This window comes from Camelus bactrianus, chromosome 22 (assembly GCF_048773025.1).
Source record: "Camelus bactrianus isolate YW-2024 breed Bactrian camel chromosome 22, ASM4877302v1, whole genome shotgun sequence".
NCBI lineage: Eukaryota > Metazoa > Chordata > Mammalia > Artiodactyla > Camelidae > Camelus > Camelus bactrianus.
In genome coordinates, this window is record NC_133560.1 from 26,253,413 (window position 1) to 26,277,145 (window position 23,733).

Sequence of the window (23,733 nt, forward strand, 5' to 3'; positions counted from 1 at the left end):
TTTTGTTGAGTGAACCCCTCCTTCACCACTGCCCTGTAAAGGTTCCTACCCCCTCAACAAGGGATGAGGAAGCTGAGAAGGCCAAGGGCAAGGCCAGGACAGCCTCTGCCTAGCTCCCTGGGGGCCAGGCCAGGAAAATGCCTGGAATTGTGAGGTCTGAGGGTCATCTTCCTGCCCCCCCAGGCTGCTGACCCCTGGACGGGCACCCAGAGGCCTGTGAAGCATCCCGCCACCTGGGGTTCGAACCCATCCCTTCCTGACTGTCCAGGTCACCAGTATTCATCACATCTATGGAGCCATGGCCCAGGGGTGACAAAAACCCACAGCACGCCCCCCTCCCCATTGAGCTTTCAGTCTCCTCCTCTCTGGCCTCAGTTTCCTCTTCAGCGAAATGGGATCAGCCAGGTCACACCCAGGCCCAGGGACTGGTCAAACTCCCAGAAGGGAGCGCTGGGAGGGCGGGGGCGGGTTGGGATTTATTCAGCAGCCCCGGGCACCGCGCCGGGCACATGGGGGGCGCCTAATAAATGCTTGTTCAAGTGAAGACTAGCCCTCAATAAATAACAGCTGTTGTCGACGCTGTGGATGCTGGCGAGGGAGTGGGCCCTCCCTTCCCCCATTCTGTTCCACCATCCCTCACCACCCCCCACAGCGGCCCCATTCCTTCCTCTCACCCCCCACCTGACAACCTCCTCGTCGCCCTCAGCCCCGCCTCTTTCAAATCAGTCTTCCCCCTTCCCCAGCCGCCTCCCCGTCTCCTCTTCCCCCCATTTCCCTTACCCCTACCCAATTCTTCCTCCCTCCCCACCCCCCCAAACTCGCCTTTCTCCCTTCCCCCACCGTTCCCCCTCCGTCTCCCCCCAGCCCCCGCCCATTGTCCCCGCCCCCGCCGTATTTCCCCCTCCCCCATCCTCTCCCCCATCCCGTCCCTCCCCCGCCCCCACGGCGGGGCGCCGACCCGGGCGGGGCCGCCCGGGCTCCCGGGTCCCTGGCTCGGGTCCAGCCCGCGGCCCAGGCCGGGCGGCGGCGGCGGCGGCGGCGGCGGCGGGCGGGGTCTTGGCGGCGCGCGGTTCGGGGCTTTTTTATAACCCTGGCAGGCGGCTCAGGAAGTGCGGTCCCCGCGCCCCCTCCCCCGGCCACGCCGCCGCGCTCGCTCCCTCCCTCCCTCCCTTCCTGCGCGCGGGCCGGCGAGACGGCGGCGGGGACGGCAGGCGGAGGCCCGGGCGGGCGGCCGCGGGTAACGGCGCGGGGCGGGCGCGGGCGGCGGCCGGGGCCGGGGGCGGGGGTGCGGGCCTCCGGATGACTTTGTGTGTCCGCGTCGGACGGCGATGGCCGCGGGCCGCCGGACGGTGGTGCCGATGCGTGTGTCCCTAAGCGTGTGCGACACGCAGCGCGCCCCTGAGTCCCTGGGAGCGCCTGTCTGAGTTGGTTTGCTCCGTGTGTGTGTGTGTGTGTGTGTGTGTGTGTGTGTGTGTGGACATCCACGTCTGTATAAAGGCTGTGTGTCTGCGCCTGTGTCTCTCTGAAAATGTGAGTGTCTGACTGTTTGAATCTGTATGTGATGACACGGGGGTGTTGTGTGTCTGAGGAAGTGTCAGGGTAAACCAGTGTGGGCACGGAGTTAAGTGTCTGCTCTGTGTGAATGTCTAGATGAGTGTGTAACTCCAGACATCTGCCTGTTTGTCTCCGTATGTCTGAGGGTAACTAGTGTGCACATTCCTGTGTGTACGTGCATCTGCTGGTTCTCAAGGTTTGTAGGACCTTGGCAAGTTTGTTCATGGTCTGGTGTGTGTGGAAAGGAGTGTGTACGTGTCTGTGCATGTAGGCCCGGGTGTGTGTTTGTGTGTCTGTCTCTGGGTTGTGTGTGTGTGTCAGTGAGTGTGTAAGTGTAGTTGTGTGTCTCGGGTGTTTGTCTCTGGGTGTGTGAGCGTGTACTGACTGTGAGGGAGGTCCTTTGTGGGCCTGCGGTGCCTGACTGTTGGTCCCCAACTGCGCAGCTGTGGTCACCCTCAAGTGTGAGTGTGCATCGCTGCCAGTGTGTGTTTGTGTGTCTGGGTGTGGGAGTGGCGCCGCCCACTTCCCCTGAGTTGGTCACCGAGGCCACAGCTGTCTGTCTCAGGGTGTCTCCAGCCCTGCGGCTCAGGGCCTTTAATTAGCGGCCGGGTTGTGTAGGGGAACCGCCGAGTGCCTGCCCCCTCCTCCTCCTGCCGCCGGCCGAGCCTTTGTCTGCGCTCCTGCCCTTCGGTCAGGGGCTGCCTCCCGCCTGCCCCGCCAGATGTGCAGTGCCTGGAGGAGGCCGGAGGCCCAGGCTGGTGGGGCCTCTGCCTGGGCAGCCTAGGCCTTGACCTCCGCAGGGAGGCTCCGCCGCCCTGTCCCCCAAGCCGGGCCCTGGAAGTCTGGGTGTAGAGCAGCGGGTCCCTCCAGGATCCCTGGGATGGGATGGAGCCTTCGTTTCCAGAGGCCGTTTCCGCCGGCATTTCCTCCTCCAGCCTCCAGCAGGCTGGCACCCTCCCCCATGCTGGGCCACCTCCCTCCTGCCTTCTGGGAGGAGGCGCTAGGGGGAACGGCCAGGCCTGGGTACACACACACACACAGCCACACGCAGGGTCACATGGCCAGACACACAGTCACACACCATACACAGAGTTACATATACCCAGTTATATAGCCATCCACAGTCATGCACATGGAGTCACCCCCTGCACATCACAGTGTAGGTCCCCTGCTGACATCCTGTGAACCCCAGCCAGGCTCAGACCCTGGGATCCCCTACCTGCCCCCAAGCCCCCACAGCCACCAATTGGCTCGTGGTCCCCCTAGTGCCCTGGGCAGGTCACACCTCCCAGCCACCCCAGGAGCTGGACCACAGTTCCAGAGACTCTTCCTGGCCTCACCCTGCCAGACCCCTTGTGCCCTCCTCCTCCAGACTCCTCCCCTCCCATCCCTCACTTTGGTGACTCCCCACCCCCGGCCCCTCCCACCTATGCTGGGTCCTTCTGCCCTGCTCCCCCTTCCCCTCTGCCCCATATCTGCAAGTGCGGAGGGAATGGAAGGTTGTTGGGAGGAGGGGCCTGAGGAAGTTGGAGAGAGGGGCATGGGAGGAGAGGCCAGGACCAGGGCCACAGAGCCACTGGGAGCCACTGCAGGAGGCAGCTTGGCAGTGTAGTGAAGGGGACAGGGAGCTCCAGCCTCACTGGCGAGGAGAATACTGCTGCCTGGGCATGGGGGGTGGGGGTTAAGGCAGGAGGGGGCTTGAGGGACCCCACACAGGAAGGGCTTTGATCCTTGAGCTAGTCAAGGATGGGATAGGGAGGAGGGCCAAGAGACAGAGGTCAGGAGGAGGGAGCTTTGCGGGGTGGGGAAACAGGGAGGATGAAAGCCAAGAGGAGGTTTCCCCAGGGCCAGGGAGAAGGGCAGGGGGTCCTCAGTGACCCCTGAACTCCAGACCCAGCCAGCTCCTCCTCACTGCACTCTCCCGTCCTGTCCAGGCTCCAAAGAAGAGGCACTGAGGCCCAGAGAGGCTCCCGCACAGGGGTTCGACACTGCACCACCGATCAACGCCCCCAAAAGGTAAAAATAAAAGAGAGACAGAGAGAGAGAAACCCAAAGGATAAACATCGTCCCAGCTGAAAAGAGCAGCAGGGTCCCAGAGTGGGAGTGAGTTCCCCATCATTGGAGGGGTCCAATTACTAGCAGGGGATGTCAGCTTCTAAGTCTTGGAGAAACCTGGCTCTATCCCTCAGTTGCCGAACTGCCCTGTTTGGGGATCAACTCTCAGACTTGGCCAGGCTGCAAAGAAAACAAGACGCTGTGTGATTAAGGGGGAAATTGCACAGAGGAGGAGGGTAGAGACGGGAGGGAGGAGGAGGGTTTGGCACTGGGTGGTGGCCCAGGGGTGGTGTCTGCAGCAGGCTGGCCTGGGGCAGATGCTGGAGAAACTTAGACCTGCTGGGCAGGCCTGGAGCTTCAAGAAAGACTCTGAAATGAGAGAAAGCAGGACTGGCAGTGGAGGGTGGAGGAGAGGTCACAGGAACAGAGACTGCGAAGTAGGGGTTCACAGCCCCGCCAGCGGGGTAAGTGGTCCTGCTTGGACAGGGGTAGGGTAGGGTCCAGGTGAGGGATGGCTGGGGTTGGGGGAAGGCTAAGCACTGGCCTCAGGTTTAACCTGGGTTGAAAATTCGTGCTGACCAGCCTTCAAGTGTGTCCCATGCCAGCCTCCCCTAGCTGCCCTCCTGCTCTGGTCCTCGGGGTCCTAGGTCCTCACCAAGCTTCTCCCTCTGCCTCCGGGCCTTTGCCCCTGCTGTTCCTCTGCCTGGAGCACCATCTCCTGTCTCTTCACGTGATGGGTTTCTTCCCTTATGTCCTTCCCACCTCTGATTTGGTGCCTCCCTGTTTTTGTTTGTTGTTATTTTGTTTTGTTTTGTTTTGTTTAATGGAGGTACCGGGGATTGAACCCAGGACCTTGCACAGGCTAAGTACAAGCTCTACTACTGAACTATATCCCACTCCCTCCCTGTTATTTCTTATAAAAAAAAAAAAAACTTATCACAATCTGAGTTTCTCACGTTCGTTTGTCTCTTTACATGTCTGTTGTCTGCCACTCTCAGGAGACTAGCCCCACGGGGGTGGGGGGCACGGGGACTGTATTCTATACACAGTCGTTACCCTATGAAGGAATCCTCAGGGTTGCTGTGGAAATGAAATGAAATGAAATAATGTGAAGATGTTTGGCCATTAGCTGTCACATAGTAGGTGCTTGTGGAGTCAAGTTCCTAAGAACGTAGGGAGGAGGATTCAGGGGTTGGGGGGTCGCGTCAGACAGGTAGGCAATAGGTAAAGAAGTGTGTTCAGAGTCTTCAAACCGGGGGAGATGTGGCGAGCATCCCCAGTGCTGGCTGCAGGTGCCCTTGTCCGCCTGGCGAGGGGCCTTGGCACTGGCTCTGCTGGGCAGCAGGACCAGAGCCCCCTGACCCAGCTTCCCCCTCCCAGGAGCCCAGTGATGCTGCGCAGGCTGTGAACAGGGAAGGCGGTGCTGTGGGGGCTGCCGGCAGCCGGGGCTGGGGAGAGACATGTGGACACGTGGCCTCTATGGCTCCCGCCTGCCAAATCCTCCGCTGGGCCCTCGCCCTGGGGCTGGGCCTCGCGTTCGAGGTCACGCATGCCTTCCGGTCTCAAGGTAGGGGTGATTCAAGGCTGGTGGTGGTGATGGAGCAAGGAAGGGGAGGCAGAGGGGTCACTAGGGCTGGGATGGCAGTCATGGTAGGGGGGGCCCTGGGGCAGCCAGGCCAGGATCTTGTAGCAGGTCGCCTGGATTCAGGGGCCCCTGAGGACAGCATCACCTGCCCTGCAGCCAAGCAGCCGGGACCCGGGGATCCTTCCCAGGGCCCACCCCAGGCCTTTGACCCTCACCCGCAGATGAGTTCCTGTCCAGTCTGGAGAGCTATGAGATCGCCTTCCCCACCCGAGTGGACCACAACGGGGCTCTGCTGGCCTTCTCGCCCCCAACCCCCCGGAGGCAGCGTCGGGGCACGGGGCCCCTAACAGAGTCCCGCCTCTTCTACAAGGTGGCCGCCCCCAGCACCCACTTCCTGCTGAACCTGACCCGCAACCCCCGCCTCGTGGCAGGGCACGTCTCCGTGGAATACTGGACTCGAGAGGGCCTGGCCTGGCAGAGGGCTGCCCGGCCCCACTGCCTCTATGCCGGCCACCTGCAGGGCCAGCCCAGCACCTCCCACGTGGCCATCAGCACGTGTGGGGGCCTGGTGAGTGGAGCGTTCTGAGAGGCGGGGGGCATACCCACAAGTCTAGGAGTTAAGAAAACCACTTACAGTGAAGTAAGTCAGCCAAAGAAAGACAAATACCATATGATATAACTTATATGTGGAATTTTTTTTAAATGATACAAATGAACTTATTTACAAAACAGAAATAGACTCACAGGCATAGAAAACAAACTATGGTTACCAAAAGGGAAAGGGCAAGGTAGGGATAAATTAGGAGCTTGGGATTAACATATACACACTCCCATAAATAAAAGAGATAAATAACAGAGTCCTACTGTAGAGCACAGGGAACTATATTCAATATCTTATAATAACCTATAATGGAAAAGAATCTGGAAAAGAATGAATGTGTGTGTGTGTGTGTGTGTAAAACTGAATCACTTTGTTGTACACCTGAAACTAACACAACATTGTAAATCAACTATACTTCAATTAGAAGAAAAAAGAAAAAAAACATAGGTCAGAGAAGAAATCACAGTGGACAATTTTTGAACATTGTGAGCTAATCAAAAGGATTAGCTATTTTAGGATGCAGCTAAAATAGTTGGTGGAGGAAAATGTATAGCCTTACAGCAGGCTGAAAATTAATGAGCTGAGCATCCATCTCAAGAAATTGAAAAAGGCATTGCAGTGTAAACCCAGTAAGACAGGGGGATGAAATCATAAAGACAGAGGGGCCCAGGGGTCCTGGGAACCAGAACCTGACCCAAGCCCTCTGTCCCTCTTCCCAACCCCCAGCATGGCCTGATTGTGGCAGATGAGGAAGAATACTTGATCGAGCCCCTGCAAGGTGGACCCAAGGGGCACCGCGCCCCGGAGGAGAGTGGCCCCCACGTGGTGTACAAGCGTTCCTCCCTGCGTCACCCCCACCTGGACACAGCCTGTGGAGTGAGAGGTACGTCTGTCTTTCTGGGGATGGGCCAAGGGACCACATAGCATCTTTGCCTTGAGGCAAAGGGAGGCAGCACCTCTCTCCATTTGGACGGCCAGCAGGCAGCTACGTGCAGGGAGCAGTGCAGACAGTCAGCAGAGTCGTAGGCAGCGGAACAGCCCATCCATCACTGCCGTAGTCCAGTGGCCCAGCAGTGAGTGAGACAGGCAGCTGGACAGCCAGATAGGTGCTCTGGTATAAAATGTCTTATCACCAGGATTACTGTCGGATCAGACAGTTAAGCAGCGGAGTGGGGCGGTGGTAGTAGACATTGGAGCAGTGACAAAGCAAAAATACCAGAAGCACTTAGCTACCATTGGGCAGATCAGATTAACAAGCAGACCTGCAGGAGGACAGTTGTAATGACAGACAGTTAGAGGATGGGAAGGAAGAAAAAGAGGCAGCAAAATATTTACCGGGGTAATCATACAACTAGAAGAATGATCTCTGTCCAGGGGAAATTCACAGCCACTGACACATTCAATTCATTGCATCATCTGAGAGTCCAGGAGGAGGACACCATGGCAGACACACAACCACACTGTTGTGCAAACAGAAAAGTGGATGGTGTCATAGTTGGCTGGGCAGTGGGACAGACAGGCCGGACTACGCTTAGGGTTTGGATTGTTCTGCAGCCAGACAGGCAGCCCTTTGAGTCAAAAGTTGAACACGGAGAAGGCCAAGGAGTTACAAGTACACTGTTCTAGCAGTGATTCCGGCTGCTACACACACAGTGTCAGGTGGTGGAATTGTTGGGGACTCGTACAGCCATGCTGATTGGGACAGATGCTGGGCAGCTGTTCAGCCAACCAGTTAGGCAGTGGGGCAGCCACATCATTGTAGAACCAGGCCTTCATTGTACAGCTCAAAGTAAAATAGCAAGGTTTTGAAAGCCAGACAGCCCATCAGACAGGGAGGTAGATGGTAAAACAAACAGAATGACCAGAAATTGTCCATCCAGATGAGAAACCATGGAAGGGGCGGCCGTGGTGGTTGCGCACTCTGAAACCACCCCCTGCCCGGCCCCTCGGGAATGAAACGGAGCGTGGCCAGCCCGGCCTGAAGCGCTCGGTCAGCCGGGAGCGCTATGTGGAGACCCTGGTGGTGGCCGACAAGATGATGGTGGCCTACCACGGGCGCCGAGATGTGGAACAGTACGTGCTGGCCATCATGAACATTGTAAGTGCCTCCCCCTCCCTGGGCATGGAGCCCCAAGAAGCCCTCTGAAGCCAGAGGTCAGAGAAAGGGGTGTCCATCCCCCTACAGCCTCAGTCTCTAACCTGAGGCCTGAGAAACAAAATGGAGAGGGGACAGGATGAAAAAGGAGGGCTGTTTGTGGCAAGAAGTGAGAAGTAGCCTAGCACAGTGGCTGAGAGCACGGGCCTTAGAGCTAGCCAGCCTGGCCTGGAATCTCAGCTCTGCCACTTTTTAGCTGTGTGCCCTTGGACAAGTTACTGCCCCCTGTTTGCCTTGGTTTGCCTGTCTGTGAAATGGGTATAATAGTAGTACCTCCTTCTTAAGGCAAAAGTGGATGCAGTGCACTGATAAAGCACTTAAAGCAGCAGTTAGCACAGGGTAAGTGCCCTATCGTTACTTGCGCGATAGAAACAACTTGCGGGTACTTGTTAAGGTTAGCGCTACACACGTGGGTGTTCATCTGTCTGCAGTGCAGCACTCGCTCGAGCGCCTCTGTAAATTTGTACAGGCTGACCTCACTGACCCACGCTCAGTTAATGCCCATCCTAGATCTCCATCAAGACTCTGGACCTCTCTGAGCCTCAGTTTCTGCCTTTGTAAAATGGGGGTTGTCATAGTACCTATCACAGGCGGTAAGAGTTGGTGGGAAAGAAGCCAGCTAGAACACTTGGCACCTAGTAAGGGCTTGATGAGAGATGCTGTTGTTTTGCTGAAGTGAAAAGGAAAGAGAAAAAGTTCAGCACAGACAGATGGCCCAGTAGGTTGCCATAATGTCGTATCTGATGCCACTGCTTTCTGCCGCCCTCCCTGGGGCTTCCCAAGTTTCCTCAAACCTACCAGGGTTTCTGGGGGTTTCACACGGAACAGTGATGGTTCAGGGCTCCAAGATCGTTGCACAGAGTAACCTGGATCACCTGTGACCCCACACCCCTCAGCCACTTCCTCCTCCCCTCTGACCACTGTCTGCAGAGTTTCCTGCCCCTACACATCCAGCTTCCAGTGGTGATGCTCAAATTGATACCTTCAGGCAGCATGGAATGAGGCCAGATGTGCACACCCTTCTGGCCACCTCTGGACAGAGACAGCCAGTGGGTGGGCAGGGAAGGATGGAGGACAAGTAGACAGACTACCTGAGCGGAGCTGAGTCAGAAAGAAACAGCCTGGCAGGCAGGCTTAGCCAGACTTGAATCCCAGTTACGGTGCCTACCAGCTGTGCGTCCTAACCTGTCTGAGCATCAGTGTACTCGTCTATAAAATGGGCATGCTAATGATACCTCCTTGTGTGACAGCATATGCAATGGGCTTAGCCTGAGGCCCGACTGACACACAGTAGGCACTTGATAGAAGCAAGCTGTTGTCACCAGTTCACCTTTTGTTTTCTACTCTGGGCCCCTCTTAAGACTCGGTCTCTCTTGTTTCTTGGAGGTCAGGTTGCCAAACTTTTCCAGGACTCAAGTCTGGGAAACATCGTTAATATCCTGGTAACACGCCTCATCCTGCTCACGGAGGACCAGGTGCGGGGGCTCCACCGCCTTCCCCTCCACGCCAGTGCCGCCCGCCCCTCCCCACGTGGCTGGCACCCATATACCTCACTCTGTCCATTCTCAGCCCACCCTGGAGATCACCCACCACGCCGGGAAGTCCCTGGACAGCTTCTGTAAGTGGCAGAAATCCATCGTGAACCACAGTGGCCATGGCAACGCCATTCCTGAAAACGGCGTGGCCAACCATGACACAGCGGTGCTCATCACGCGGTGAGGGGAGGGGACAGCTCCAGGAGGACTTGGGCCAGGGGACCAGTGGTCCAGGTCCAAGCAGGGGTCACTTCTGCTGGGAGATGGAAGAGGCTGGGACCGTTCAGCTGCCCCCTTGGGGATCCAGGGATGGGGAGGGGCCGCTTGGAGCCTGAGAAAGTGGGGAGGTGGGTGTTGGGCCATTTAGGCCCTGATGCGTCCTTCACTCACTCTGTCATTCATTCAGTCGATCACCCATGCACCCCAGCCTCCCCAAGGCCAGCTGGGGGAAAAGCGTGACGCTTCGGGTCAGAGGCTGGTAGCACCTCCCAGACAGAACTCAACCCCCAGAGACGGGCAGGGTGGCATTAGCAGGTCTGAAGCAGCCCGGCCCCCTCATGGCCCCCCTCTCCTTCCACAGCTATGACATCTGCATCTACAAGAACAAACCCTGCGGCACACTAGGTACCCGGGCCCCCTAGGTTTCAGGCACCTGTGGAGGCAGTGGGCTGGGTGACACTGGCCCTGGTGGGGGTGGGGACCGAGACCTGGCAGAGCTGACCGGGCCAACAGACACAGCCCTGAGCCCCCAGCCCCACCCCACATGCCCGTTTCCCAGGCCTGGCTCCCGTGGGCGGGATGTGCGAGCGAGAGCGAAGTTGCAGCATCAACGAGGACATCGGCCTGGCCACGGCGTTCACCATCGCCCACGAGATCGGACACACGTGAGGCCAGGGCACAGAGAGGGGCTGGCGGGAGGAACTAGACAGGTCCCTTGGCACCCGGCAGAGCTGATGCTTCTCTCCCCAGGTTTGGCATGAACCATGATGGCGTGGGGAACAGCTGCGGGGCCCGTGGCCAGGACCCGGCGAAGCTCATGGCTGCTCACATCACCATGAAGACCAACCCGTTTGTGTGGTCCTCCTGCAGCCGTGACTACATCACCAGTTTTCTGGAGTGAGGACATACCCGCCCGTCCCGCCCAGAGGCTCACGCTCCTGTTGCAGGGCAGGGGGTTGCAGGGGGTGGGTGGTCACTGGAAATCGGGGTCATGTCACTCACAGGGCTGCTCCCCGGGACCCCCACCCAGCCAGGGTCCCTGAGCTCTTGGCCTGCAGTGCCCCCTATCCCTGCAGCATGACAGCTGCTTTCATCTCACCACAGCTCAGGCCTGGGGCTCTGCCTGAACAATCGGCCCCCCAGACAGGACTTCGTGTACCCAACGGTGGCCCCTGGCCAGGCCTACGACGCAGACGAACAGTGCCGCTTCCAGCATGGAGTCAAATCGCGTCAGTGTAAATACGGGGTAGAGAGAGCCTTCCTGCTTTCCTTCCTGGGAGGGGAGGGGGCTGCCGCCACCAGGGTTGGTGGGGGCACAGGGGTTGGGAAACTCCACGTGGGAACCCCCACACACAGGCAGTGGGCGAGCTGGGAGGGGAGTGAGCCCTGGTCGGGGATGGGAGGGACAGAGGGGAATGGGGTCATGACAATGTCACAAGCAATCACAATTATGGGAGTAAGAATGGGATCTTCTGGTCCTCCAGACCCCTGTTTGGGGAGCTGAGCTGAGGAGACCCTGGGGGGTTCACCTTCTGCTGCAGCAGGACTGAAGTCCCAGGATCTCAAACTGGTCCATTTTTAACCAAACATCCAGACTTGGTGGAAATAGTTTCCCTAGGGATGAACCATCTTTCCCACTTGGCAAAGAAGTGGACAGAGCCTTCCAGGGACACCCTGTCTTCATTCCCTACATCCCCCACCGACTGGTTCACAAGATCTCTTGGCCTCAGTCCTTGGCTGAACACGCTCTGAGCCTCCTGACCATTCCCCGCTCTTTCCTGAGGTTTAGACTCAGCTCCCAAAGTCCCATCCACGTATCCATGCCTAAAAAGTGAGCTGGGGTGGAAGGCCTCACTCCTGGGAGGAGCTGGAGATTGCTAGCTTCCCTCTTCAGGCTCCTCTGGGGTCTGCCCCTCCACTGCCCACCTGCCCCAGTTCCCTGAACACACTCCCCAACTCCTCACAGCCTGAGCCCTAGAAGCCCAGCCCCAGCCCCAGTCCTCCATGGCCTTGAGACCCAAAAGATCAGTTTGAATGACTGTGTCCAAGCAAAGGCCATATTAACTGAAAACAAGGAGCAGGCAGCTGTTAGAATGTCCTCCCTTTATTTCAGTGCAAGACAAGGAGACAGACCCTGGATCAATTTATATTTAATCCATTCTCGCCACCCCACCCCCACCCCCAACTTGGCTGGTAACTGCAGCATCCTCTAATGAATTCAGAAACTACTCTTGAGCATCTGCTGTGTCCCGGGTATCCTAACAACAACGGTTGACATTTATTGACCACTCACTATATGCCAAGCGTGTGATATGTATCATCTCATTTAAACTCCTGACAATCCTATCCTCCCCACATTACAGGTGAAGGAACCGAGGCATAGAGGGGATGCCTTGCGCAAAGTCACAATTTGAGAATATAGGCAGAGCTGGGATTTGAATCCAGTTTCTCAGTGACTCCAAATTTTATAAAGGAGTGGGGGAGGGGAGCAAGTGCTAGCATATCAGGCACAGACCAATGCTGGCTGTATGTTGAATTGATTCTTCTTTTATTTTTCCGAGGAACATCTTCCTGGCCCTCCTGGCAAAGGGAGAGATTATTGGCTACATGTAAATTGCTTAATCTGTATAAAGAGCTGGGCCTTTTGTCTGGTCCAGGGATAGTTGTGGTCATTATTACTCAATAACAGGGCATTTATGCAAGCCCTTGCATATCTAGTCTGTCACATGCCTCTCAGCCATATGTAGGCAAGGCCTATCTTGTAGAAGAGGAAACAGGCCCGGAGAGGGGAAGTGTGTTGCAACTCAGTGGTGGAATTGAAGTCTGCCGAGAGTGGCCCAGGACCCATTCATACATACCATGGCACCATGTGGAGAGGAGGGAAAGCAAGGCTGGAATAAGCAGTTCTCTTTAAGAGGTGTCAGAAGTGGGATCAGGCCAGTGATATTTTTACAAATGGCCAGGTGAACACAAGCCAAGCAAAGCCAGGAAACCAGACTGAGTTTTTAGCTGAGGAGCATCCTCTGAAGGGGCAGAAGGCAGGGACTCTGGAGGATGTTGGAGGGAGCAGGTTTGAGGACAACCCTCCAAACTTCTCATGTGTGTGCGAGTGTCTCTCAGAGACTGACACAGGTAAGGTCCCTTCCTACAGCAGTTGATTGGTCCACTCCCAAATCTTAAAATCTTGGAAGGATCAGGTTCAAAGAAGAGATTACATGTGATTATAGAAAGGGGACAGGAGGATCTCCACTTCTCAGAGGAAATACTCTGGGAGGTAGGGCAGGGTGTAGGCTAGAGGGTCAGATATGGCCACACCTGAACCCAGTGGGGTTTGTCCAGGGATATTAACCTGGACCTAAAGGGTCAGAGTGACTCCCTGGGACTGGGCCATCCCAAGCAGAATTCAGACAGGAAGAAGATGGGCTGATTTTTCACTGGGCGGAGTAGAGGACCGTCCCACACAGACCCAGCCTGGCCTTATCCCCTCTCAACCCTCCATAGATTAAAAGCTTTGGTAACTTCCCCAGTTTGGGGGGAGGCGAGGGGATGAGAATTACCAGCTGGTGGGGGGGTGTTAATTAAGGATGCGGCCCTTGAACCATCATCCTGGCCTGATTTTTCAGAACCACTGCTCTTCCATGGGCCGCTTTGTCCATTCTAGAAAGGGAAGCCAGAATCCTTCCTCTTCACTCCTTGGCAGGTCCTAAGATTCCATCTGGAAATTCAGGAGGTGCCAGGGGCTGAACTGTAGAGGGATTAATTAGATCATAGACCGACCCCGCAATTAAAGTTCTGGGTTAGAATTCAGACTACCCGCTTAGTAGCTGTATCATCTCTAGCAAGTGACCTCACCTATCTGAGCCTTAGTTTTCTCACAATAATAGTACCTATGGGAGTTTGTGGCACTCCTGGGTGTTTGATAAATGCGGCTTATAAACAGAAGAGGTCCCAGCCCATGCCCCACAGGGGGATCCGAAAAGACTAGTTGAGACCCAGGAAAGGAACGCTGGGGCCGCACTGTCAGCAGGCAGTGAGCAGGTCACCGGGGTCCTCCCAAGGAAAGAGGGAGGGGGCGAGCCTGAGCGGGCGCCTTGGCCCGCAGGAGGTCTGCAGCGAGTTGTGGTGTCTGAGCAAGAGCAACCGGTGCATCACCAACAGCATCCCGGCCGCGGAGGGCACGCTGTGTCAGACACACACCATCGACAAGGGGGTGAGCGCCGGCCAAGGGCCTCTACACCACCTGCCGCCGGGCCCCCCCCATCGGCTCTGGCCACGCCTACTGCCCGCAGGTCCCACCCCTGGCCTGGGGCCACGCCCCGCACGCTTGTCCCAATGCTAGCTTCGCCCTGTTCTGGACCCAATGTTTAGGCCACGCCCCTTCCTTAACCAGCATCTCGCTGGTTATGCCATGCCCTCGTATTACCTGACTGTATCCTGGTCTTCAGACCCCACCTTTGTCCTCCTCCTTCCACCTCACCCCAGGGGGGCTGAGACCTTCGGCTGGGGGGCTGGGGAGGGGGTAGGAATGAGCGCCAAGCCCGCGAGTTTGCAGAGCCCATTCACCCCTCCCAACCCCATCCGCAGTGGTGCTACAAGCGTGTCTGCGTCCCCTTCGGATCGCGGCCGGAGGGCGTGGACGGGGCCTGGGGCCCGTGGACTCCGTGGGGCGACTGCAGCCGGACGTGCGGCGGCGGCGTGTCCTCCTCCAGCCGTCACTGCGACAGCCCCAGGTCAGCCCTCGGGCGCCGCATGGCAGGAGAGTGGGAACGGTCCCCGCCCCCTACCCCATTTCTTTCCTGTCCCCCTTCCCCACTTTCAGGCCGACGATCGGGGGCAAGTACTGCCTGGGCGAGAGACGGCGGCACCGCTCCTGCAACACCGACGTGAGTTCCCCCAGCACCCCAAGCCGGGGACCCTCGGTCCCTCTTACACGGGGAAATTAAAGGCATAGATCAGCTTCCAACGATCCGCCGCCGGCTGGCTACCGTCTCCCCGGGGACTTACAGCGGCCACGGGGCCCTCCTTTCCCTGCCCTCCCTGCACCTGCCCTGGGCCCTGGCTCCTTAAAAGTCTTCAAACTCTTGCAGTAGATGCGTCTCCCACCTAGAAATAGTTGCTTGGCCCTCAACCCCCTCAGGCTACAGCGCGCCCCTCCCTCCGCAGCCCAACTTCCGCCCAAAGCCCCGCCCCTGCCCCAAAACTGTGGCCGAGCCCCCGTCACCAAATCCAGTGTCCATGTTTTCCTCCTGAGCTCCTTTCTGACCAAGGACCATGGTCTCCTGTCCAAACCCCCTTCCATATGCCTTCACACTCGAGAAGAGCTTGCTTTGCTCTTTTCTGGGCCAGCTCTCAAGAAAGGTCCCTCGGTCTGAAATCTGAAACCCAGGTGTCATCCTCAGCTTGCCCACAAACTAATGAGTCACCTACTCCCATCTCAGATGCACCTGTTTCTCCAGCCTCTTCCCTGGCCTCCCTTCCTCCAGCCTCACTCCTTCCAACCCATCCCTGCTCTGAGCATTAGTTCTCCAATCCCAGGCATCTGCCCTAACTCCATTCCCCCAACACCTGGCCTCCCTCCCTCTGTCCCCAGGACTGTCCCCCAGGCTCCCAGGACTTCAGGGAAATGCAGTGCTCTGAATTTGACAGCGTTCCCTTCCGTGGGAAATTCTACACGTGGAAGACGTACCGAGGAGGTGTGTGGGGCACTCCCAAGTCCTTGGGGCAGTGGAGGGAGGCAGCAGGTGGAGAGAGCATCACGGGGTCTGTCCTGAGCCTTTGCCTCACCCATGGAGTCAGAGTGCCCTGGATAAGCCTCAGCAGAGCCTGGACTGAACGCTTGGGGCTCCCCCACTCTCTCTGCCCAATCTGCCCCTCCTTGTTGGGTCTGGGGTCTGGCCCTCTTGGCCTCACCTCCCCCAGGGAGCCACCAGGGAGTCGCAGGATTACGGCATGGGATCTGATGGGGCCGTGCCCCCCCAGGGGGCGTGAAGGCCTGCTCGCTCACGTGCCTAGCCGAAGGCTTCAACTTCTACACGGAGAGGGCGGCGGCTGTGGTAGACGGAACGCCCTGCCGCCCAGACACAGTGGACATTTGTGTCAGCGGCGAGTGCAAGGTGGGAGGGACTCCCAGACAGAGGGGAGGGGAGGGGCGACCGGAGGAAGTGGGAGGTTCCCTGACAACGCCCCACCACTGTCCTCCCCAGCACGTGGGCTGTGACCGCGTCCTGGGCTCTGATCTCCGGGAGGACAAGTGCCGAGTGTGCGGGGGTGACGGCAGCGCCTGTGAAACCATCGAGGGGGTCTTCAGCTCAGCCTTGCTTGGGGCTGGTGAGAGATTCCTGCTTCCCTCTCAGACTCCTCATTTAGTGGCTGAAAGCCAGGCTCACCCCAAGTAGCCAAGGGGCCTGGTAGGGTTCGGGGACCCCAAAAGGTCCTCGGGGTACAGCAATGCCCCAGGTCAGGGTCAGGAACTGGCTTGGGCTCTGGTGCCTGAACCTTGGTGATCAATGTGTCCAAGGAGGTGGGGGTCTAAATCTCTCCCCTCCCGCATCCTGAGGGCCTCATGCCGGGCCTTGCAGGTAGAGGGGCGGGGGATCACTCTCCGAGGGGGCTGAGGGTCTATGCTCAAGCCAAAGCTTACTAGGGGTGAGTATATCTACAGGGTGTGGCGAATTTGAGTGCTTCCCAGCCTTGGGCTTTAGGCAAGAGACCCTAGGGAGTGGTGGCTGGGAAGGTGGGCTTAGGGGACCAAACACACCCTAGAGGCCAAGTGTGGAGTTCAGGGGACAGTGTGGGGGTCCAGACAGATAAACCAGTAGTCGTGGGGGGCACAGGTGGAAAGGGATAGAGAGTTCACAGGGGCCCAAGATCATACAGGTAGTAAGTGATGGAACCTACTGCATCCTTGACTCAGACTGCTAAACCACCACACCCATGTCAGTGCCCCATGGTACCCCCTTCTCTGCCCAAGCCCAGCCCAGTTGCTGGTTGGGGGCGTGGGGGTGGAATAGACCATTCTGGTGGTTATAGAGGTACAAAAATTTGGATTCAAATCCCAGCCTGGCTACTTCCTAGCCATAAAAGCTAGGTAAATTTCTTTGCCTCTCAGAGCCTCCATTTTGTCATCAGTAAAATGGGCACACTGACACATGTACCTCACAGCGCCAGCGCTCAGGATGCAGGGGGCTGTCCCTGTAAGTGCTTAGCATAGAAATGGTTAGCTGCTATCATCAGGGACCAGGAATAAGGGAGGCAGGCAGGTGCAGGGGACAGACGGAGTGGGTGACATCTGAGCTCTGCTGTCCAGGATACGAGGAAGTCGTCTGGATCCCCAAAGGCTCTGTCCACATTTTCATCCAGGACCTGAACCTCTCCGTCAGTCACGTGGGTGAGCCAGAAGTGGGAGGGTGAGGACTGCGAGTTGGCAAGGGGGTCAGTGTGGCTGCGGTTCTGACCCCTGTGCTGTCCCCCAGCCCTGAAGGGGGACCAGGAGTCCTTGCTGCTGGAGGGGCTGCCTGGGACCCCCCAGCCCCACCGCCTGCCTCTGGCTGGGACCACCTTTCAGCTGCGACAAGGGCCAGATCAGACACAGAGCCTCGAAGCCCTGGGACCCATTAACACATCTCTCATCATCATGGTAACAGCAGGGCTGGGAACAAGGTGCAGAAGGATATCAGCATCCTCGTGGGGACTCAAGCTTGACTTCCATTTGATGCCCACCCTCTACTCCAGGTGTTGGCCCGAACAGAGTTGCCTGCCCTCCGCTACCGTTTCAACGCGCCCATTGCCCGAGATGCCCTGCCCCCCTACTCCTGGCACTACGTGCCCTGGACGAAGTGCTCAGCCCAGTGTGCTGGCGGTGAGGCTGGCATGGGATGGTGGGGGGACGGGCACTGGTCGCCGGGCTGACCTTCTGGGCCAGGCAGGGCTGAGCGGGCCTCTCGCCCGCCCCCAGGCAGCCAGGTGCAGGCCGTGGAGTGCCGCAATCAGCTGGACAGCTCAGCCGTGGCCCCCCACCACTGCAGTGCCCACAGCAAGCTGCCCAAGAGGCAACGCGCCTGCAACACGGAGCCTTGCCCACCAGAGTGAGTGCCTGTCGGGGTGCGGGGTCGGGGTGACAAGCGCTGGGGTGATATGCTCCCTAAGGTGAGATCAGGGTTCTCCCAGATTCAGAACTACGGTCCTCCCTAGTCAAGTCTGGGTAATCATCTCCCCTTGGGGTGATGCACCTCCCCGCCCCCAATGTGGGTGCAAAATATTGCTGTTCAAGTTCTGGATGCGGAAGCAACAGGCATCCCGCTGCCAGTTTCCATAATGATGCTGGTTGTAAGGCAGGAGGACCTGTTAGTGCTCCAGGTTCAGCAGTCCCTGCCCTGCGTACTCTCAGACCCCCATCCCCCTCCCCACAGCTGGGTTGTAGGGAACTGGTCGCGCTGCAGCCGCAGCTGTGATGCGGGCGTGCGCAGTCGCTCTGTCGTGTGCCAGCGCCGCGTGTCGGCCGCCGAGGAGAAGGCGCTGGACGACAGCGCGTGTCCGCAGCCGCGCCCGCCGGTGCTGGAGGCCTGCCACGGCCCCGCCTGCCCGCCGGAGTGGGCCGCCCTCGACTGGTCGGAGGTCAGCCGCCCCTTCCCGCCGGCGCCCGACCCACTCCCCGCGCAGAGCCGGGCGGGGCCTGGGTGGCTCCCGTCGGGTGCCCACCAAGGCACCTCCCCACTCCCGCTAGCCCAAATGAGCCCCCCTTGACTGGTCCAAAGTCAGCTGCACCGTCTTCACCTCCCACTGTACCAGCATCCTCCCTACTCCTTGGGCGAGCGGGGACAGGGACGCCCACTGAGCCTGAACCCCACCCTCCGACTGCAGTGCACCCCCAGCTGCGGCCCAGGCCTCCGCCACCGTGTTGTCCTTTGTAAGAGCGCAGACCACCGCGCCACGCTGCCCCCCGCGCACTGCCCGCCCGCAGCCAAGCCGCCGGCCACCATGCGCTGCAACCTGCGCCGCTGCCCACCGGCCCGCTGGGTGGCTGGCGAGTGGGGCGAGGTAAGCGCGCGTGCCCCGAGGGCCTGGGAACCAGGGTGAGGACGGTGGGGCGTCCAGGTGGCAGCTCATCGCCCACTCCCCGCAGTGCTCTGCTCAGTGCGGCTTTGGGCAGCAACAGCGCCCCGTGCGCTGCTCCAGCCACACGGGCCAGCCATCACGCGAGTGCGCCGAGGCTCTGCGGCCACCCGCCACGCAGCAGTGCGAGGCCAAGTGCGACAGCGCGCCTCCTGGGGACGGCCTGGAAGGTATGTGGGGGCGGGAAGCCCAGAGGCACCAGCAGGGCCCTGTTCTAAGGCAGCCGTAGGAGAGAGTGGGGGTCCTGACCGGTCCTAGAACTTTTCCAGTCCCTGAAATGCCTTTCTCTGTCTTCTCCAGACCATCTTTCACCCTCCCCTGCCTGCAAACGTGTATTAGGTGCCGCCATGTGCCAAGCGTTTTAGGCACCTGATTTTTCTGGGGACCCAACCTCAGGTCCTTTCTCCAACCACTTCCATGACCTTCACCCTATTCTTTTCCATCTAGAACATTATTTGCCTAAGTTTTTTTTTTTTTTTTAATCTTTTCTTTAAACCAGAGTGTCTCAGCCTCAGGCACCATTGATGTTGTAGACCAGGTGTCCTTTGTTGTGGGAATGCCCTGTGCATTGTAGGCTGTTCAGCAGGCTTGATCTCTACCTGTTAGGTGCCATTAGTACCCCTCCTCCCAGTGGTGAAAACTGAAAATGTCTCCAGACATTGCCAAATATCCCCAGGGAGACAAAATTCATCCCCTTGACAACCACTGCTTTAAATATACCCCTTTTTTTTTTTTTCTTCCTAAGCAAATTTATTTTTCATAAAGAGCAATAGACTACTTACTCCAGGCATCGGAACCAAACTGCCTGTATTCACTTTCTACCTCTGTGCCTTCATTTTCTTATGGGGGGGGTAATATATTCACTCGGAGGAAGGGGAGTGCCACACTAGAGAGAGAGACTTAATCCACGTGAAGCCCTTTGTTAGCACCAGGCCCTGTCCTACTTCACTAACTGGTGGGTGGGTGGAAGCCTGCATCCATTGTCATGAACAGCCTGCCAATGATCCTGAACACGAAATACACAAATATTCTGAAAGGGGTGAGCGCACTGGAGCTCGAGGTCCTGTCTGTTACAAAGGGTAACGAACAAGAATTACAGCCCCAAAAGGATACTTGGAAAAGGAACACTTCTCTTATGATTTAATACGGTATCCAAATCCCAGACCTGCACTCTCTCTGAAAATCCTCTGAACAACCTAATGACGTAGTTACTATTGAAGCCCTCTTTGAGAGGTGAGGAAACCGAGGCCCGGAGAAGCTGGGAAGCGCGGTGAGGGCGGCGGTCGCTCCCTTGCGGAAGGGATACTCTGAGACATTTCCCTCCTACCCTTCTCCAGAGTGCAAGGATGTGAACAAGGTCGCCTACTGCCCCCTGGTGCTGAAATTTCAGTTCTGCAGCCGAGCCTACTTCCGCCAGATGTGCTGCAAAACCTGCCAGGGCCGCTAGGGGGCGCGCGGCCCTCGGAGCTACAGTTGAGCGCCAGCTGGGAGTAGGGGGACCAGGCCTGCAGCTGGCCAGCCCGAAGGAGCCCGAGGGGGCGGGAGCTGGGAGTGAAGGGTGAGATAGAGCCGGAGGTTATTTATTGGGAACCCCTGCAGGGCCCCCGGTGGGGGTTGGAGAGGGGCTGGCCATGCCCAGGGCCACTCCTCTGTCCCTCTCCCAGTTCATAGTGAGACCTCCCTCCTGGGTGGGTTTGAGGTGGGAACAACTGTTCGCCCTAGCGCCCTTTCCACCCACCCTTAGCGAGTCCCCAACACTACCCCCGCCTTTGATCGGAATACGTACTGTGAAGAGTGGGGGTGGGAAGGGGGTCAGCCGTTGCCCTGGCCCCACCAGCACTGCCCTACCCCTCCACTTTGAGCGGGGGGGGGGGGGGGTCTCTGTCCGCTATGGGGGAGGGGATTAGCACCACCTCCCTGACTCCCTCCCCCTGACCAGACCAGCTACAGGGGTGACAAAGAGCTGGTTAGATCTGCCCCAGGGGGACCCCATCTTCCAGGCCCACCCCCATCATGGTGCTACAGGCCCTGCCCTGGGGCCCACACACCCCTCGCCAGGAAGCCCTACATCAATAAAGTTCTGTCTTGTGTAGATTTCCGTGCGAGGTTGTGTGCGTGTGCGTGTGTGTCTGTGGTCACATTCAGCTGTCCCTCAACCCTCACCCTATCCTGGAAGCGGCCACAGCCGCTCACAGGTGGCCCCCAGCAGCCCAAAGGGGGATTTTACCAACACAGGCCGGAGCCCGGTGATTTTAAGTCAAAAATACAGCTTCTCACGGAGGCTCTCAAAGCAGCCCAGTCTGTCGCCTGTCATCCCAGTGACCACACTCCTCGTCACTGTGCGTATTCCAGCCGCACTAGACTCCTGGAAGTTCCTCAATTTCCCACCACTGTCCCATCTTGAGTCCTCTGCTAGAGCTGTTTCTTCTGCCAGGGGTATCCTCCCCTTCCCTCTTCACCTGGTGAACCCCCACTCACCCTGCTGTCTCAGCACAAACGGTGCCTCCACCCAGAAGCCTACCCTGATGCCCCCAACAAGGTGAGGGTCTTCACTCCTAGTGCCTAGAGGCGGTGCTGAGTTTTGCGAGCGCCAAGCCAGTCGGTTCAGCAAACTTGCGCCGGCGATCCGGGGAGAAACAGGCTCCTCCCCATGTGTGGCCACTACGGGGCGCCGCGGAGCGCGAACCTCCAGGCCGGATGCTGTGTGCCGTCGGGGGCTCAGGGATAACCCTAGCCGCCAGCTCTCCCCGGTAGGACTTCTGTCTCTGCCACCTCCTCGCTGGGTGGCACGAGGAGGTGACAGCCTCTCGGAACTGCCATTTCCTCAAATGCCTAGAGACCCGTACGTGGCCTGCTGGTCTCCCAAAGATCAGGAGATGGGCCAACGCTGGATGGATCCCTTGTGTGCCGGGCGCTGCTGGGAGGGCCCCCGCCTCCGTTTTATGATGAGGAAATGGGGGAGATCCCGGAACTAGCAGAGCTGGGAGGCTTGGAATTCCAGTTGACATCCAAAGTCTGGGACCTTCAGGGTGTCCCTGGGTCTTGGCACCCTCCACTCCCGCTGCCCTCCCCCTGACACCAACACAGGTGGCTCCTGGGTCCCTTCTGGAAGAAGGACCAGCAGAGGTGGCTCTGGAAGTGGGAGCTGGCTCAGGGATGCCCAGAACGGACACACATCCAAAGTGATTTCCAAGAGATCTCAGCAGCTCAAATGCCTCCTGGGGGGTGCCCCTGGAGAGAGCAGTCAGTCCTGCAGCTAGCTGATCTGCATGCTGTTTGCTGCAGCCGCGACCTGGCAAAGTTGGAGATGCAGCTTTCTGGGGTCTGACAGCCGCTGCCATCGATTCTGACCTCTCCCTTCAGGCTCAGAGCCCCAGACAACCAGCTCCCTCGGCCCCATCTAGGTTCTCTCCCCGCCCCCAGGGCCCAGCTTCCCTCCTCTGTAGCCGCGGGCCCCTCCCGTCAAAGGAAGTGAGAAGGGGGCTGTTGTAAGAGGAACCAGGGCTGGGAGCCCGCTGAAAGAGAGGAGCAGGGCCATGCCCAAGCCACCCCCAGGAGCCCCCTGAACCTGTACCCCCGACACCGCCATTCAGGCTCCCCCCAGGGGCCCAGACACCGACCCCCACCATGGTAAGTCCCTCAGGGTGCGCCCTGAAATGCAGGGGTGGGGGGGCACCAGCCAGGTGGAGGTACCTGGAGGCCACCATCAGAAAGTGGGGCAATGGGAAGGGATGCAGCAGAACTTGAGGGTCCCCCAGTGCAGCTCACATGCTCCCAGCATCCCCCACCAGGGACCAAACTCCCCTCTGACGGTGCACGGGATGCCAGGATGCAGACGGGGCACCAAGGATGGACTGGAGAACAGAAGGTGGCCTGGAGGGATCACCCGGCGTCCACCAGGACAGTGATAGACCACTTTCCTGGGGTTAGGGAAGCCAGTTCCCCAGCCGAGTTTGGTGCCTCTTTTCCCTGCGTGGCCTTGGGCAAGTCACTTCCCCTCTGTGAGCCTCGGTTCCCATGCATGTCATATTTAGAAACCTGTCAAGATATGGGAGGCATGTGGAGGACCTCACCATTCAACCCTTCAGAGGGTCTTGGGTTCAGCCACTCTGAGTCTATAGCTGTGTCCTTTGGGTGGTGGGTAGCAGTGATGGTGTGGTGACAGTGCACCTGCATGGGTGACTGGGTGATCTGGCTATAGCGATCACAGAAACAGGAGGTGGTGAGACACAGCATGGCCACAATGGGAGGGCAGCAGGGAAGACACTGAAGCCAGGGGCGTCGCCTCCTGGTGAGGCTGAGGTCTGATGATGAAGGTGGTGACAGGGCTGGGGAGACTGTCACTGTCATGGGTCTAGACCCAGTAGCATCATGTCACACACATTAAGAGGGAGTCCAGGCAGGCTATAAACTTCGCCCCCACAGCTCTATGCATCTGCAAGCCACTTCAGCTTTCATTTTTTGTCATTCTGTCAATGAGGGCGTGTGGCTGGCCAGTCACAGAGCCAGTGGTGTCAACGGCAGAGTGACTGCCAGTTGCACGCAGCAGGCGACTGACCAAGGTGGAGGCAGGGCTTGCGTTAGCCTGGGAAAGAACATCTTAGTGGAGAAAGCCAGTGATAAACTGGGCATCACTGGCTAAGGACCCCTCTGGTTAGCTCACGAACAAACCATCAACTAGAGCTCTGGGCTTCGGATGGAAATTCTTCCAAGACAGAGACAAGCTGGGAAGACTCAGAAGCTCAGGTGGGCAGGCTATGATCAAAGGAACACAGGGAACAATCTTCTGCTTGAGAGAAAAGCAACCCGTCCCAAGGAAGCTATGTGACATGCTTAGTCAAAGATTTGCTTGGCCACCCGGGTCTGGGAAGGGAGATACTCACCCAAGAGGACCACGGAGGAGAAACAAGAGTGGAAC

General features: G+C 58.2%; 2 protein-coding genes across 5 annotated transcripts in view; both read left to right on the forward strand.

Annotated features, from left to right (window-relative positions):
- Positions 1–1,045: 1,045 nt before the first annotated feature.
- On the forward strand, positions 1,046–20,907 carry ADAMTS10 (ADAM metallopeptidase with thrombospondin type 1 motif 10). 4 transcript variants are annotated; one of them, XM_074350843.1, is made up of 26 exons: positions 1,046–1,237; positions 3,489–3,570; positions 4,990–5,176; positions 5,416–5,762; positions 6,522–6,678; positions 7,676–7,893; positions 9,342–9,425; positions 9,520–9,665; positions 10,066–10,109; positions 10,264–10,369; positions 10,455–10,601; positions 10,809–10,950; positions 13,807–13,914; positions 14,289–14,434; positions 14,524–14,587; positions 15,295–15,397; positions 15,684–15,817; positions 15,908–16,031; positions 17,011–17,091; positions 17,177–17,340; positions 17,436–17,562; positions 17,659–17,788; positions 18,113–18,317; positions 18,564–18,740; positions 18,826–18,985; positions 20,153–20,907. In XM_074350843.1, the coding sequence occupies exons 3-26, from the start codon at positions 5,089–5,091 to the stop codon at positions 20,260–20,262; spliced, it is 3,312 nt and encodes a 1,103-aa protein (XP_074206944.1). In that variant the 5' UTR covers positions 1,046–1,237; positions 3,489–3,570; positions 4,990–5,088; the 3' UTR covers positions 20,263–20,907. The 4 variants fall into 4 exon arrangements, with proteins under 4 accessions (XP_074206944.1, XP_074206945.1, XP_074206943.1 ...); XM_074350842.1 differs by lacking the exons at positions 1,046–1,237; positions 3,489–3,570 and adding an exon at positions 3,924–4,073; XM_074350844.1 differs by lacking the exons at positions 1,046–1,237; positions 3,489–3,570; positions 18,564–18,740; positions 18,826–18,985; positions 20,153–20,907 and adding an exon at positions 3,922–4,073 and having other exon boundaries at positions 17,663–17,788; positions 18,113–18,255.
- Positions 20,908–22,287: 1,380 nt separating this feature from the next.
- The window catches only part of MYO1F (myosin IF), a 31,105-nt gene continuing 29,659 nt past the window's right edge, over positions 22,288–23,733 (forward strand). The window contains exon 1 of the mRNA XM_074350846.1: positions 22,288–22,445. Within this exon, the coding sequence (XP_074206947.1) occupies positions 22,443–22,445 (3 nt within the window). The 5' untranslated portion in view covers positions 22,288–22,442. The remainder of the gene's footprint in view (positions 22,446–23,733) is intronic.

Excerpts from the sequence above, each read along its gene's own strand:
- ADAMTS10 (XM_074350842.1), top strand. The coding sequence starts at position 3,927 with ATGCTGGAGAAACTTAGACCTGCTGGGCAGGCCTGGAGCTTCAAGAAA. Across the intron at positions 4,074-4,989 it reads TTCACAGCCCCGCCAGCGGG|GAGCCCAGTGATGCTGCGCA; the intron begins GTAAGTGGTCCT and ends TCCCCCTCCCAG. Across the intron at positions 9,666-10,065 it reads ACAGCGGTGCTCATCACGCG|CTATGACATCTGCATCTACA; the intron begins GTGAGGGGAGGG and ends CTCCTTCCACAG.